The following is a 14,608-nucleotide window of genomic DNA, read 5'->3' as shown; positions in this document are numbered from 1 at the left end:
CCGAAAACAAGCCCTAGTTACAGCTCATTTCAAAAGTCAATTTAAGTAGTGCCCAGACCCTTCACCAAGAAAAGTAGACACCCCCAAAAGAATTTCAGTCAGGAGACCCAGAACAATAAGGGCTGGCAACTGCTGTGCTCTCACACCCAGATCGGAGTCACGGTCATGTTCCAGAATGGAGACGTGACTAAGTGTGAATAAATGTTGAGTTTTTGTTCAAGAAAAAATGTAGATTGTTGTTCATGGAATTAATATAAGACCCTATCTTACTTTCGGGGAAGCAGGGTACGCGCCGTTACGAGCGAGCAGGTGTTAACTGTAGGTGTTCCCGCCGCTTGTGCTCCTGCGTTAATTAACGCGCCCCAGTTCCTGCCCAGCGCCGGAACCCCCGAGTGGCGCCGCGTTTCCCACGGGCCGCGGCCGCCGGAAGTGCGGGGTGAGCGGCCGGAAGCGGCGGCGCCGCGGCCGCTGCTGGCTGGGGCGATGCTGGCGGCCGGGCGCCGTGTGGCCTGCGCCGTGTCGGGCGGCGTGGACAGCGCTGTGGCCGCGCTCCTGCTGCGCCGCAGAGGTGGGTGAGGGCGGCGGGGCCGGGCGCTGCTCTCTGCCGGCGTAGCGGGGACCGCGCGTCACCTCACGGTTCACTCTCGGGCCTCCTGCCCGACCGTTCCCCGCGCATGCGCCTCCTGCGGCCGGTGGAGCAGCCCCAGCCCGGGCCGGGCGCCTCGGGGGCGGCGGGAGTGAGCGGTGACCGAGGGCATAGGGGAGACTCGGAGCAGTGACGTGACATCGCGTGTGGCTGCCCGAACATCTCGGGTTTGTGTGGCTGAAAGGCTGGACATGAGCCGGCGATGTGCGCCTGTAGCCCACAAGGACAATAGCGTCCTGGGCTGCGTGACCAGCAGGTCAGGGAGGTGATTCAGCCCCTCTGCCCCGCTCTGGTGAGACCCCACCAGGAGTCCTGTGTCCAGCTCTGGAGCCTTCCGTACAGGACAGACATGGAGCTGGTGGAGGGACACCAAGATGATCAGAGAGCTGGAACAGCTCTGCTGTGAGGACACGCAGAGAGAGTTGGGGTTATTCAGCCTGGAGAAGAGGCTGAGCAGCCCTTCAGTACTTAAAAGTGCAATTAAGAAACATGGGGACAGACTTTTTAGCAGAGTCTGTTGCAGCAGGACAAGGGATAATGGTTTTAAACTAGAAGGGAGGAGATTCAGGCTAGATACAAGGAAGAAGTTTTTTACAATGAGGGTGGTGAAACACTGACGCAGGTTGCCCAGGGAGGTGGTAGATGCCCCATCCCTGGAGACATTCACAGCCAGGCTGGACAGGTCTCTGAGCAACCTGATCTGGTTGAAGATGTCCCTGCTCATTGCAGGGGGTTTGGACTAGAGGACCTTTGAAGGTCCTTTCCAGCCCAAACTGTGTTTCTATGATTCTGTTAGCAATACTGCAAAACTCCACAGGATGTTTGCTTAGTATGGGGCTACTCACATCTTCTGAAATAAGCAGTTACCCATATGAGTCTTGAAAAACACAATTTTAGAGTTGAGACTGTAGAAATTTCACTTAATATGTTGTTGTTACAAGTCATAGGTCGAGAGAGGTTCTCCTTCCCCTCTACTCTGCCCTGGTGAGACCACACCTGGAGTATTGTGTCCAGTTCTGGGCCCCTCAGTTCAAGAAGGACAGGGAACTACTGGAGAGAGTCCAGCACAGAGCAACAAAGATGATGAAGGGAGTGGAGCATCTCCCTTATGAGGAAAGGCTGAGGGAGCAGGGTCTCTTTAGACTGAGGGGTGACCTCGTTAATGTTAATAAATAAAAAAAGGGTCAGTGTCACAAGGTTGGAGCCAGGCTCTTCTCAGTGACAACCAATGATAAGGGGCAGTGGGTATAAACTGGAACACAGGAAATTCCATTTAAATTTGAGAAGAAACTTCTCCACAGTGAGGGTGACAGAGCACTGGAACAGGCTGCCCAGGGAGGTTGTGGAGTCTCCTTCTCTGCAGACATTCAAAACCCACTTGGACACCTTCCTGTGTAACCTCATCTGGGTGTTCCTGCTCCAGCAGGGGGATTGGACTGGATGATCTTTTGAGGTCCCTTCCAATCCCTAACATTCTGTGATTGTTGCCTTTTTGTAGGCTACCAGGTGATGGGTGTCTTTATGAAGAACTGGGACCCTCTGGATGAGCAAGGAGCTTGCTCCATTGACAGAGATTGTGAAGATGCTTACCGGGTTTGTCAGAAGCTTGATATTCCTTTTCACCAGGTTTCCTACGTGAAAGAATACTGGAATGAAGTATTCAGGTAGAAACACATTTAAAATAGGTGATACTACTGTAGAACTCTGTTACTCTGAAAAGTGAGGATGGACAAAAAATGGGCAAAGGCAATTTATTTCAGTATTATCAGTGCTAAGAGAGAGTGATGGCATTGCAGATTAAGTTATTGTCCTTTCATCTGAGCCACAGTAACTCCTTCTATGTGCTCCGCTGCACCGGCACTTTGAAAAATTAAACAAGGTTGTTTAATTCTGAAAGTGTTTCCTGAGAGATAAGTAGGATGTGTTTGGTGGGTAACCGTGTATCCCCTGAGGTAATATTAATAAAACACAGTTACAATATTGCAAGTGTTTGTTTGACTATGTCCTCAGTGCACTGTGGAGAAAATCTTCCGAGCATAGTTTTTTACAAGTTAAAATCTTATAAGTATTTTATTTCTTAATAAAATACTTAATATGACACCCTCCAGTCCTGGATATATTATGCAATGTTAATAATGTTTATATACGTTTGTGTCTTTATTTTTTATTTTACAGTGACCTCCTGAAAGAGTATGAATTAGGAAGGACTCCTAATCCTGATATTGTGTGTAACAAGTACATAAAATTCAACTATTTCCTTCACTATGCTATGGATAACCTAGGTAAGGCATTTTTGAAGTGTGTCAGTACAGAGTGTGCACTGTGGAAATGCTTAAAGGATACAAACTCTTAAAAAGTTGAAGAAAAACAGGAGTTCCTGTGCATGCCTAATTCCACGTATCTCTGTAGTAGTATCTCAATATTTACAAAGTATTTGGTTTTAACTTTGTTATTACATACAGAATCATAGAGCGGTTCAGGTTGGAAAGGACTTGTGACAGTCTGTCTAGTTCCAACCCTGGTGCTGTGGGCAGGGACATCTTCCACTAGATCAGGTTGTTGATATGTAGGAGCAGATTTAATTCAGAGACTTACGTTGACCTGAGCATTAAGATGTTTACATTCCTAGGTGGTCTCTGAAGTACAAAAGCACAAGTTCTGGTATGCGACGAATAGCTTATTTAGGTAGCAAGAGCATGGTTATTGTCGGTATAAGAGTTTTCCGTAGGTTTTCTTCCTTCATTGGTTTCTGCTTTTTTTTCTTAGTTTTTTATAATGCTGTTTTAAATGGCGAATTTCAAGCATGTGACTTTGTGGTTTGGTTTTGTCTTTCTCTTGACAGGAGCAGATGCAATTGCTACTGGGCATTATGCTAGGACCTCGCTAGAGGATGAGGAAGTGTTTCAACAGAAACATATAAAACGACCACAAAGGCTTTTCAGAAACCGTTTTGAAGTTAGAAATAGTAAGTGACTGCTTCAATTCTTATTTCATCCTAGATATGAAAAAGAAATGTAAAGTATATTCGGTGTCACAGAATCAGGGCATTTTGTTTCCTCACACAATGATTGCCACTTAAACCCCAGCCTTTCTAGAAGGGTGATTAGCAAAACGGGTTTTACACTACTGAAAATTACCCTGACTAGTCAGGTATTACATTTTCTGTTTGGAGAGTTCAAAGGGTAAGGAGGTGCAGGGGTAAGAATAAGCATTTCAGGAGTAATCAACATTCTGGAGGAGCTGTAATGTGGATTAAGGAGACAGGTCTGTCTTCTATACCCTGGAAATGTATTTCAAGAAATCTTGATCAAGTATTTGCAGAACTTACATAAAATTTTCCTTATATGTTTCTTCTGTTTTAGGGAATATGTTCTCTGGCTATTCATTATATAGTTTTGATAGAGCTCATCATGGGGGTATACTTTAGTGCAATCTAAGAATGAAGGCCTAGAAACATTAAAATTAATACCATATTTTATACTGTAGTTTGACTCTGTTTTACTGTAAAAAAACCCAGGTTTTCATACATTAGTTCTGCTATTCTACCTTATTTCTCTGTTCTCCTTTAGAAGCCTGGTTTTCCCAGGCACATCAAGGTTCTGCCTATACTGCAGTTGAAAAGTACAAGTGCAGGATGTGCAGACATTTTTAAGGCTACGATTCTCAGGTCAGCAAAGGTACCAGTGGCGGCAGTGTAGGTTTTGCTCTTTAGTAGTTTGCCTGTGGCAGTGCGTAGTCAGAGGTCGGTCTCTGCACCACAGGGATTCAGTTGTTATTGGTACCTGGACTAGCCTGATTCTTGCTGGTTTGGGTGTGTCTGCATAGCGCTGTCACAGCTCGGACAGCGTTTCAGAGATTTCCCACATAGCTATGCAGTCGCAAAGATGCGGTAAAGTAACTCAGATGGAGCTCTGATGTAAAATGAGAAATGTGCTCTATCCAAAGGGAAGGAAACCTGCAAACTATGCAAAGCTGCCCCAGTGATGTTTTGGTGTTACAGCTTCCCTGCTTTCATTTGTTTGTTCTGGACTTAAAGGGGTTTATTTGTTCCTTTGTTTTAATTTTCTTTCTGGAAAGTTGAAATGGCGCCAGCTGGACCAATGGTCTGTGCTTGTGACAGGCTGTGATTCACAGCTGTTGTATTTTGTGATGTTCTAAGCAGGCTTTCTGCCCTGTTGCTGAGATTTTGTGTTATTGGTTGTGACCGAACTACTACAGGCCAGTAGTTAGTGTTTGTTTGAGTCGAGAAACACATCAGTAGAGTTTGTACCAGACATCAGAGGTATTAACTCTTAAAGAGAGTGGACAGAACATGAATGAAAAATGACACCAATTTTATTGCATCTGGGCAGTTGGGACGTTTCATCTATTTTATAGAAAAAGGTCAAACTCGAGTATTGGGAGTAACTCTGCTGATTGCTCAGATTGTTGATTTGAGCAGTGTGTTTTCAGGGCAAAACTGTTTTTTTTAAAATAGTATACTCATACATTTGAGTGGCTATTCTGTCTTTCACATTAAATGTGAAAGTTATTTTCATATTTCTGTTGTTGGTGCTTTTGCCAGTGACACGTACAGTAGTGTAATAGATAAGGCAATGGAAGACGTAAGAATCTCCTTTGTACAAAATCGGAATATTTCTTGATCTTTTTAGTGGTGAGAAAATACCCAAACACTTTCCATTACATTTTGAAAAACCGGCAAAACGCTGTCTTTAACATGTGTATGGAAAGAATAAAACTCAAATGTAGATTGTTGAACGCAACTCTAAAGGAACTTGAACTATTTAAAGGGGTTATGTTGAGGTGCTTCATGTGTTCCTCACTTTGCAGCTGTGAAACTCCTGCAAGGGGCTGACCTCTTTAAGGACCAGACCTTCTTTCTCAGTCAGATCTCACAGGAGGCTTTGAGGAAAACCATTTTCCCTTTAGGGGATTTAACAAAAAGCTTCGTGAAGAAGATAGCAGCAGAACACGGTCTTCATCATGTGCTAAAGAAAAAAGAGGCATGGTAACACTTAAACTCTTTTGACTTGTAGTTCTTTCTAAAATAGACTTTCCTGAACATTTGAACTTTAATCTGTGACAACCTGACTGTTTCTGAGCACCATAATAGAACAGATTGGGAAGCAATTTTATAGCTGTCTGCCTGCTTAAAAGTACTTTTATGAGCTTGTCGTTTCTTGTGTATTTAGCTTGCAGATAATTTGTCTACTATTGTATCTCGGAAGAACTAAGGTGAAGGGGATTGTGATAGGATGCTGTGAGCCTTAAGGAAGGTGTTCTCTATTACAGCAGGTGAGAAGCCTTTGAGCTTTATTTTCCATAGCTTTTAAAGGCTTCTTCACTATAATTGTTTTTCGGTATGTGTTTGTTAAAAGTTCTGTTTCCCCGGCTGAGAAATAACACTTCATTATTTGATCCTAAAAACTATGCAGGCAGCAATTGTATTGCTGATGGCATCTTGGTAGCTTTTAATGTTTGTATTCATCTACCGTAAATGGTTGTTTAAATGGTTGAAGAATGTAGGCAATAGCTGAAAGGAAAACTTATTTTTCCATTAATGTTTTTATGAAGAGATAAGTCTTCACTGTATCACTTGTGTTAGTTTTGTACTTTAATCTGAAAGAGACTTCTGTTTTTAATTTACATACAATGTAGTCACCAAGGTTAATGTGTCTGCTGAGCATGTGTTCTATTTCCTATTCTCGTCTGTGCTTAGGGCTCTCACTGGTGCTATATAGAATTAGTTTACCTATGTTGGAGCAGATGCTGTGGTTTTGTTTATTTTATGAGATGCCTAGCATAGTTCGTGATGCATAGTTCATGACACATAGAGGAAAAAAATCCATCTTGAACATTATTAATAGGCATTATTTCAGATATTTTTCCTCTGCTTTTGTGGATTCAATACCACATTTCCTTTTCAGAGTATGGGAGTCTGTTTCATTGGTGAAAGAAACTTTGAAAATTTCCTTCTTGAGGTGAGCAACATTAAATCTATTCTAATCTTTATGTTCTGTTCTGGTTTCCAATAGTCATGTGTAACACTACAGAAGAACCTCCAGCAGCTTGTGGCCCACACGATGTATCAGTGTCCGATCTCCCTGTGCAGTCCCAAGCCTCCCAGAAGCCAACGCCAGCAGGCTGTGGGCAGCGTCTCGCCGCTCCACCAGCGAGCGGTTGCTTTCTGCAGCAACAGGAGCAAGAGAACTTGCCCTCCTGTGCCTGCCAGGCTGACAAGTTGGGATGTGAGAGGGCCGGATGTCTGAGTCCTGCCGTCCCCTGGCATGGACGAGGATGCAGGGAGTGAAGCGCAGCAATAGTGCTTGTAGGGACTGCCCTTCCTACTTTTCTCCCTAAAGCAGCACTAGGGAAGAGGTAGTCAACTGCTTGGGCAGAGTTTGCTTCTTGAAAAGCTGTTTTCCAATTTCAAGAGAACGTAGTGACAGAACCTGAAATAAACTGTGAAGTTTTTTTGGGCCATCTTGTGACTTAAACAATCTCTTCCTATTTGGTAGTATTTAGAACCTCAACCAGGTAACTTTGTTTCCATTGAAGATAAGAAGGTGATGGGAACACACCAAGGTAATTGGCTAACCCACCTTAATAACTGCTTTTAGATAAATGGAACAGTACTGCTTATATTTGGAGGGACAAATTTTGTGAAATTCCAAAGCAGTCTATGTTTTTTTCCCAGGTTGATAACACTAATAATTGTGGAGAGCTTGCTTTATACAGTAGTGAGCCTTGAACTGATTCTGGATTATTTGTTCTGTATTGCAATGAAGTAAATGATAATTACTAAACTTCCTCTGTTGATACTAAGTGGTTGTTAATTTAATAGTGAGACACCATTGTTCATTTAATTGTTTCAAAATAACTGTGCTTCAGGTCCCGATTCTTTAGTACCTAAACTTAGCAGAAAAAATACACCAGGTACTTCAGTGATGCACAGTAGGACCTCACCAAACATGGGCAGCTTACCCTTTCCTGCCCTTGTGTGTGTCCTTTGCTCTCCTCAGTTCTAGCTGCCAGAACTGAGTTCCTTTCCCACATAATGTATGGAAGTAGGATGTTCTGCTAGTACATACAAGTACGGGAAATTGGTGAGACTGAGTGGTAACAAAAACACAAATTAAAGCTGAAATAAAGAAATGTTTGTCTTTTATAAACCCTAAGAATACTGCAGTTGAGACAGATAAGTTTGAAATCACATGCTTCAGTAACAATGAAAACTTTCCAGTCGTTGTTAGTTTGGTCTGTAATTGACAAAATTCTCTAAGGTTACTTGGTTTGTTATTCTTTGTTTGGTGGTCAAGTTTTGGGGAAATGATTTTAACATATTTTTCGGAAAGTAAACTACGAATGTTTACTAGCAGCATTACTACTTCCTCTTTCTTTAGGTTGGTTCCTCTACACAATAGGCCAGAGGGCTAGACTGGCAGGCCTGAAGGACGCTTGGTTCGTTGTAGATAAAGATGTCAGCACTGGAGATGTCTTTGTGGTGAGTTAATTAACACTGCTGTTGAAAATGACTCATGCAAGCATTTTGTGACTCCTGCTGTATGGAATGTCATTCTAACCTGGGCAGGATTCTTGGCTTTCCTCTTGGAGAAAACAAGAATCAACTAGTGCAGCATCAGCAGATTTGAAACATTTTGTCCAAACTAGCTTTTCTTGAGTAGGAAATTGGTTTAGATCTTGGCATGGAACTTTTCCAAACAAAGGGAAATACTGAAAAGAATCAGCCAATCTACTGAGCCACCGTTTTCTGCTCTAAAACATGAGGTTTTCATTGTAGTTATTATGACACAGTATATAAAATATGTATGATCTTGGTTTACTATGTATTGCTACTTTATTTTTCTAGTAAAAGAAGTAGTAGCCAGTAATACGGTTTTATCTTTTTTAAAACTTGAGAAATATATATATATATATATATGTGTATATATACATATGGGTAATATGTGCATATAGTATATAGTGTGTATATATACATACATATATATATATGTAATCCTGCAAATCACTGGTGTCTTAATGACTAATCCCATGAGAGTTCTGCAACTTGCTGTCACTGTTAATGTTTATTGCTGTCCATGCAGTTATTATTCTTATTTGATACTGATGCAATTATAATGAGGTGTTCTGCTACTTGCTGATGTGCCTGAGGGGAAAAAATCATAATTAAAAGAGAACTGAGAAGAAATGAGTGGGATGACTAAGAATTTTTTTTATACCCTACAGTAAGGTTGTGTTTGTGCAGCACCTTTGTTGGGGAGGTGTTGAGTTGGGAAACTGGAGGAGAGGGAGGTAGCATCTTGTTGAGGTAGGATAGGGAGAGTGGTGGACAGCTCAACTCAGTCTGAAGAAGGCAGAAATACGATTGGAGAAAAAAGAATATAAGAAGTGACATGACTCTGAGATGTAGAAGGTTGACAAATAATTCAGGCTTGCTTTAGCCTTTTTTTTGTTTTCATTAAAGGCTTCCACCTGGAAGCTGAGTAAGTGCGAATAAGCGCTTGCTTTCTTACTCATTTGGCCTTCATTTTGGTATGGCTGGATGCTTCTTCTATATTGCATGCTTTACTTCACAAGTTATACGCTCTCTGGCAAAAGCATCAGCGTTAAATAAAATTAATATTTTAAGGCACCAACAACAGATCACCCTGCTCTGTACAGAGACCTGTTGCGGACAAACCGAGTGCACTGGATAGCAGAGGAACCTCCTGCGGAGCTCGTTAGAGATAAAATGATGGAATGTCACCTCAGATTTCGGCACCAGATGCCACTGGGTAATCAAATCTTGTTTTCTTTTTTGTTTTACTCAGTTTGTGGAACTGTGCTGGTGTGTTCAGTGTAGTTTTGCAGAAATGGTTGAAATGTTCTGACTTACCTTTCTGCCTCTGTAGTGTCTTTATAAAACAATTCTGTGGAGTAGTATTTTGACTTACATCTGGTTAAACTAGTGGAGTTTTTTCTTTTTGGATGTGAACTGTAAAGATTAACTGGCAGGTGTTTGGCCGTTTTTTGCTCTAGTGCCCTGTGTGCTGACTCTGAACCAGGATGGGAGTGTGTGGGTGACACTGGTGAAGCCAGCAAGAGCCATCACACCTGGGCAGGTAAGTTATTAGAAGTGGATTTCTTTCCTTTTTTGTGTTTTGGCTTATCTGGCTAATAAAACAGTAGTGTTTTTATTAGCTGGAGCAAAATGCTTAATTTAGTTGTGTGTGAGAGCAGTTAGCTCTATTTTGACTTTTCATCAGCTATTTTGAAGGAGATTGTTCCTGGGTTTAAATAGGCTGCTGTTACACATATTGTCTGAGAAACTGACAAGTTTTAGAACTATATGAAAATTCTCTGATAAACGTTTGCATATGCAGAAACGTAAGATGTTGTTGTCTTCAAGAAACAGATTTTTAAAGGCATTAGTTTGATAATTGGCTACTTAATATGATTTCAGTGTTAAGATTTGTTTAGTGAGGATCTGTGTCCAGTGACTTTCATTGTTCTGGAGCAGTCCTGTGTAGTGATGCCCTTTAACACAGCGAATGTGAGGGTGCTGCATTACATCGTAAACCAGTGCTTCTCAAACTTTTTCTGGTTGCCCTCTCCCAGCCCACATTCTGTCCTCTCTCTTCCTCTCCAAAACTTGGGGGGCCCATGGAACACATCAGGAGGCAGATTATTCTGAGAGCTGGTTGTAACAAACAAACTCTGCCTGTGTTTATCTCCTAGTTTGCAGTGTTCTACAAGGGTGGTGAGTGCCTGGGCAGTGGGAAGATCCTGAGGATGGGCCCGTCGGTGTACACCATGCAACAGGGTAAAAACCGAGAGGAGGGTCCAAAGAAGGAAGAGATTGACAAGATGAAACCTGTAACATAACACATGGGCTTCTTTATTGAAGGACTTTGGATAATTTGCTGCCTGAGAATAATAAAAACAATAATAAACGTTTTTCTGTTGACCTGCATATTCTAAAGATCAGTTGCCCATCACGTCCCAGCTCTTGACTGTCAGCACTGAACAGATTTAAAACTGAAGCCAGTTTGGTACAATTTGACTGGACTGGTTGGTGCTATTTATGTTAATATGTATCAAGGGATGTCTTAAAGTTGCTCTGTAATAGTGGTTACACATACAAGAATTTTAATATAAAAATAATGTCTGAAATCATGAATCTATCTTTTATGCATAAGTGAAATACTTTTCTCTTACTTGAAGTTACCTGTCTCTAGGTAAAGTACATACGTTGTTTTACAGTAAATGTATGTGCTTTGAACATGGGATAAGGAATGAACCAATATTAAAGTTCAGCATTTTGGATGAACTCCAAGCAACAGATATTTATTTTTCATTTGATGTAGTTTTATAAGAAATGCTTTAGATTCCTAAGATGTATTAACCTATGCTTTCAGATGTTTATGTAATTCAGAATTACAGATCTAGGGGCTTAAAAACAATGTTGATTGTTAAATTTTTCACATAACTGACTCACTTTTTGTTAACTACTGAGGGCAGAGGCTGTTCGTTTTGTGTCCTGGAGAAGAGGATACATTGTCATGCTTCAGCAAAATGCAAATTCATATGTCTTTATTATACAGTTAATATAGACCCAGTAATAATTTGGTCTTGGATCATGGCATGTGTCAAAATGGAGTGGTATTAGGAAGAACCGAATACCTCTGTCCAAAGTATCCACAGTTACAAGGATTGAGTGTGTGTCGAGGACAACCTAAGCTTATAATAAAAGTTTTTTACAGCAATTCAACAAAGATGAAGCGGTGTCTTTCAGCACAGTAATAGAAGGTAACTGTCACTGAAGTCCAGCTGTGCAGGAGCAGGACTTTTCAGGTGGGTTTAGAGTTTTGAGGTCTGGTTTGGGTGATAAGAACGCTGTAGCATGAACAGATCTTTTCAGCAGATCTGGAAACTTGGATTCTGTGTAGCCTTCTGTCCTCTTCTGCTGTCTTACAATGTACTAACAGCTACTTCTGCTTTTCTTACAAGAAAGAAAAAAAGGTGTAATATTTTTCTCTCCAAAGTGTGGAAGTAGAAGGGGGAGAAGACAAAGTGTGTACCTGCTAGTCTGGCAAAGTTAAACACAGCTCAGGGAGCCGCATGTTAAAAACCTTGACCCATGGAAAAAATACTACAATTTTATTTGACATTACAGTAGATCTGTTTGAGAGAGGAAGAAAGCCATACTTTTTCACCAGTGCCAAAATCAATTCAGTTTAGAAGTCTGTCTTCAGAGTGGTTATCCATGTGCAGGTCAACTCTAAAGACAATTTGTGCTTCACGTCAGCTCCTGATTTGTGTTAGGTTAGTTGTGTTATTGGTCCTGGTTGTAACTTTTATGTGTTTTTCACGATGTTTTCCTTATCTTTCCTGAAGCTTATGTCTTTGCAAAATGTGCAATTAATTACTAAGGAGTTAATGCTCCATGTTTTCTTCATCCGAGTTTTCCAGTAAATGTCCCAATTAAAATCCTCATAAGTGTTTTGTGTTATGCTAATGTGTTTTTTACGATGACTTAATCTCACAACACTCTCAGGTATGTTTGTTATTTGATACTGTACTAGTAGAGGTTGGTTTAACTATGAGGGCACAAAGGACATAGCCATTTCTGTCTCTTCAAAATCCGCTTTTAATATTCACAGAAGCGCAGAGGTTGGCAAGGACCTCTGGGGATCAACTAGTCCAACTCTGCAGCTCAAAGCAAGGGGCAGCTGGAGAAGGTTTCTCAGAACCATGTTCGATTCTGAATATTCCAAAGTTGGGAGACTCCATAACCCTGAGATCTCCACAAGCCTTTCCTTCTCACAGCTGAACAAGCCCAGCTGTCTCAGCTTCTTGTATGAGAGATGCTCCAGTCCCACATCGGCTCCTCTACATCTCAACACTCCAGAGACCTCCTGGACTGCTTGTGCCTTTCAGTGTTGTCCCTCCAGCAGGTACCAGAGTGGTTTAAGTCCTCCATGAGGAGCAGGGCAGAACTCCATCCTTTCCTGCCACTCCCTCGCCTCCAGGATGACTTCCGCACCTCCCCTTCCCAGCCCACCCTTCCTGGACAGCCTGTCCCCACCCAGGGCAGCGCTTGCTCTGTGTGAGCTGTCCCACTGAGTCTTCGTGATCCAAGTGCGATCAACCTCTGCAACTGCTCACAGACATCAACTCCTCTTGTGCGTTCCCAACTATTAACGTTTCTGTTGTACTAGTCCTTACCTCCCTTTAGTCATACAACAGAAATGTTGTGTTTCTACCAGGCAGTGCTTTCTTTCCTGTGTGCCTCAATTTATGTTGAAACATACATACTTTTGCATCCAAACTCCAAAATTTCGATATCATGTAGCCACCCGACTTATTAAAGCGTCCACAAGGTAAGTTCTCAGAACTGCCTAAAAATGTCTGCTTCTGGGCCTGCCCAAATCCACTGAAATCACACCAGCATGGGGACACTGGAGTACCAAACTCTGCTCGGAGCTCTGGTCTTGGGAACCAAGATCCATGCAATCTCTTCAGTACCAGAAGGAAAGGGAACTGCTGGAGAGAGTTCAGCACAGGGCAACAAAGATGATGGAGTGGAGCATCTCCTGTGTGAGGAAAGGCTGAGGGAGCTGGGTCTCTTTAGCTTGGAGAAGAGGAGACTGAGGGGTGACCTCATTAATGTTTAAAGATACATGAAGGGTGAGTTGTCAGGAGGATGGAGCCAGGCTCTTCTCAGTGACAGCCAATGATAGGACAAGGGGTAATGGGTTCAAACTGGAACACAGGAGGTTCCACTTAAATTTGAGAAGAAACTTCTTCTCAGTGAGGGTGCCAGAGCCCTGGAACAGGCTGCCCAGGGGGGTGTGGAGTCTCCTTCTCTGCAAACATTCAAACCCGCCTGGACACCTTCCTGTGTAACCTCATCTGGGTGTTCCTGCTCCGGCAGGGGGATTGGACTGGATGAGCTTTTGAGGTCCCTTCCAATCCCTGACATTCTGTGATTCTGTGATTCTTCCCATTGTCCTGGTTTTAAACTCAACTGCTCTTAAACAGTTTTATGAACCTGCTCTGAAAAGGTGTTATAAGCAAAAAACTACTTCATAAATTTGAATAGGCTTTGCAAATAATTTCAGAACAATGAAGATTCCCACAATAATTTTGATAAATTTGATATTTTTTCACCATAAAATGTTCATCCAGCTGTATAGACTTAGTAGTTATTTGTGTTTGTCTGGGTGCAAGCATTGCTTCGGTGGCAGGTGGAGCTGCTGGATGGTTTGAGCTCTGCTTTACACTGGGTGAAGCGTTGCTGGCTCCCAGCAGGGTAAGTGCCCGATTGCAGGGGATGGCTCAGCCAAGCAGGGGGACATGACTCCCTGCGGCCTGAATGCATTTCCCTTTGAAGAGAAAAGGACTTTTCTAACTGTTCCTTAGTCTTTTTTTTTTTTTTTTGTCTCTATCAGGTGGGCTCAATTTTTTCAAATCCCATTCCGAGGACTAATTCTCCCAGTGCGTTGTCACCAGTCAGGCTTTGCTGGCTTTGCTGCTGGATCGCTGGTACGACGCTGGGAACATCCCCTCTTAGTGTTCGCATCAGCTGGTAGGACTGAAGGAAGCTTTCACCCTCCTGCTTCAAAATCAAGTGTTCACATGCTTTCCCTCTGTACCTGCAAACCACTGGGAACAAAGTTGATGTGTTGATTTGGTGTAGTGTTTTTGTTTGTCTGTTTGTTTGTTAGAATAGATCTATCATTTCAGTATGTTTGTAAGCAAAAAATAACAATTTTTTGGATGCAACATTTAATCCTGTAGGTATATGTATTGCCACTTAGCCCCTGTGGATGAGGCTGAGTCCTCCTCGGGAGCTTGGAGATGATTGTGTACAACTGCCTGTCTGACTCACCCCCACAGGCAATGGGATGGGACTGGAGTGAAGATTCACAGCGTGGCCTCTGCTGCCTTGATTTCAGG

The 14,608-nt window shown here is 42.3% G+C and overlaps 1 protein-coding gene across 2 annotated transcripts; it reads left to right on the top strand.

The window, feature by feature from the left end:
* Positions 1-429: 429 nt before the first annotated feature.
* Positions 430-12,158, top strand: TRMU (tRNA mitochondrial 2-thiouridylase). Of its 2 annotated transcripts, XM_065858478.2 has the most exons (11): positions 438-568; positions 2,145-2,310; positions 2,822-2,928; positions 3,489-3,611; positions 5,477-5,649; positions 6,574-6,627; positions 7,165-7,231; positions 8,050-8,150; positions 9,297-9,441; positions 9,686-9,768; positions 10,385-12,158. In XM_065858478.2, the coding sequence occupies exons 1-11, from the start codon at positions 484-486 to the stop codon at positions 10,529-10,531; spliced, it is 1,251 nt and encodes a 416-aa protein (XP_065714550.1). In that variant the 5' UTR covers positions 438-483; the 3' UTR covers positions 10,532-12,158. The 2 variants fall into 2 exon arrangements, with proteins under 2 accessions (XP_065714557.1, XP_065714550.1); XM_065858485.2 differs by lacking the exon at positions 2,145-2,310 and having other exon boundaries at positions 430-568.
* Positions 12,159-14,608: the final 2,450 nt, after the last annotated feature.

Source organism: Patagioenas fasciata, chromosome 1, assembly GCF_037038585.1.
Source record: "Patagioenas fasciata isolate bPatFas1 chromosome 1, bPatFas1.hap1, whole genome shotgun sequence".
NCBI lineage: Eukaryota > Metazoa > Chordata > Aves > Columbiformes > Columbidae > Patagioenas > Patagioenas fasciata.
The sequence above is the reverse complement of the archived record's forward strand: the minus strand, read 5'-3'. Positions and strand labels throughout refer to the sequence as shown.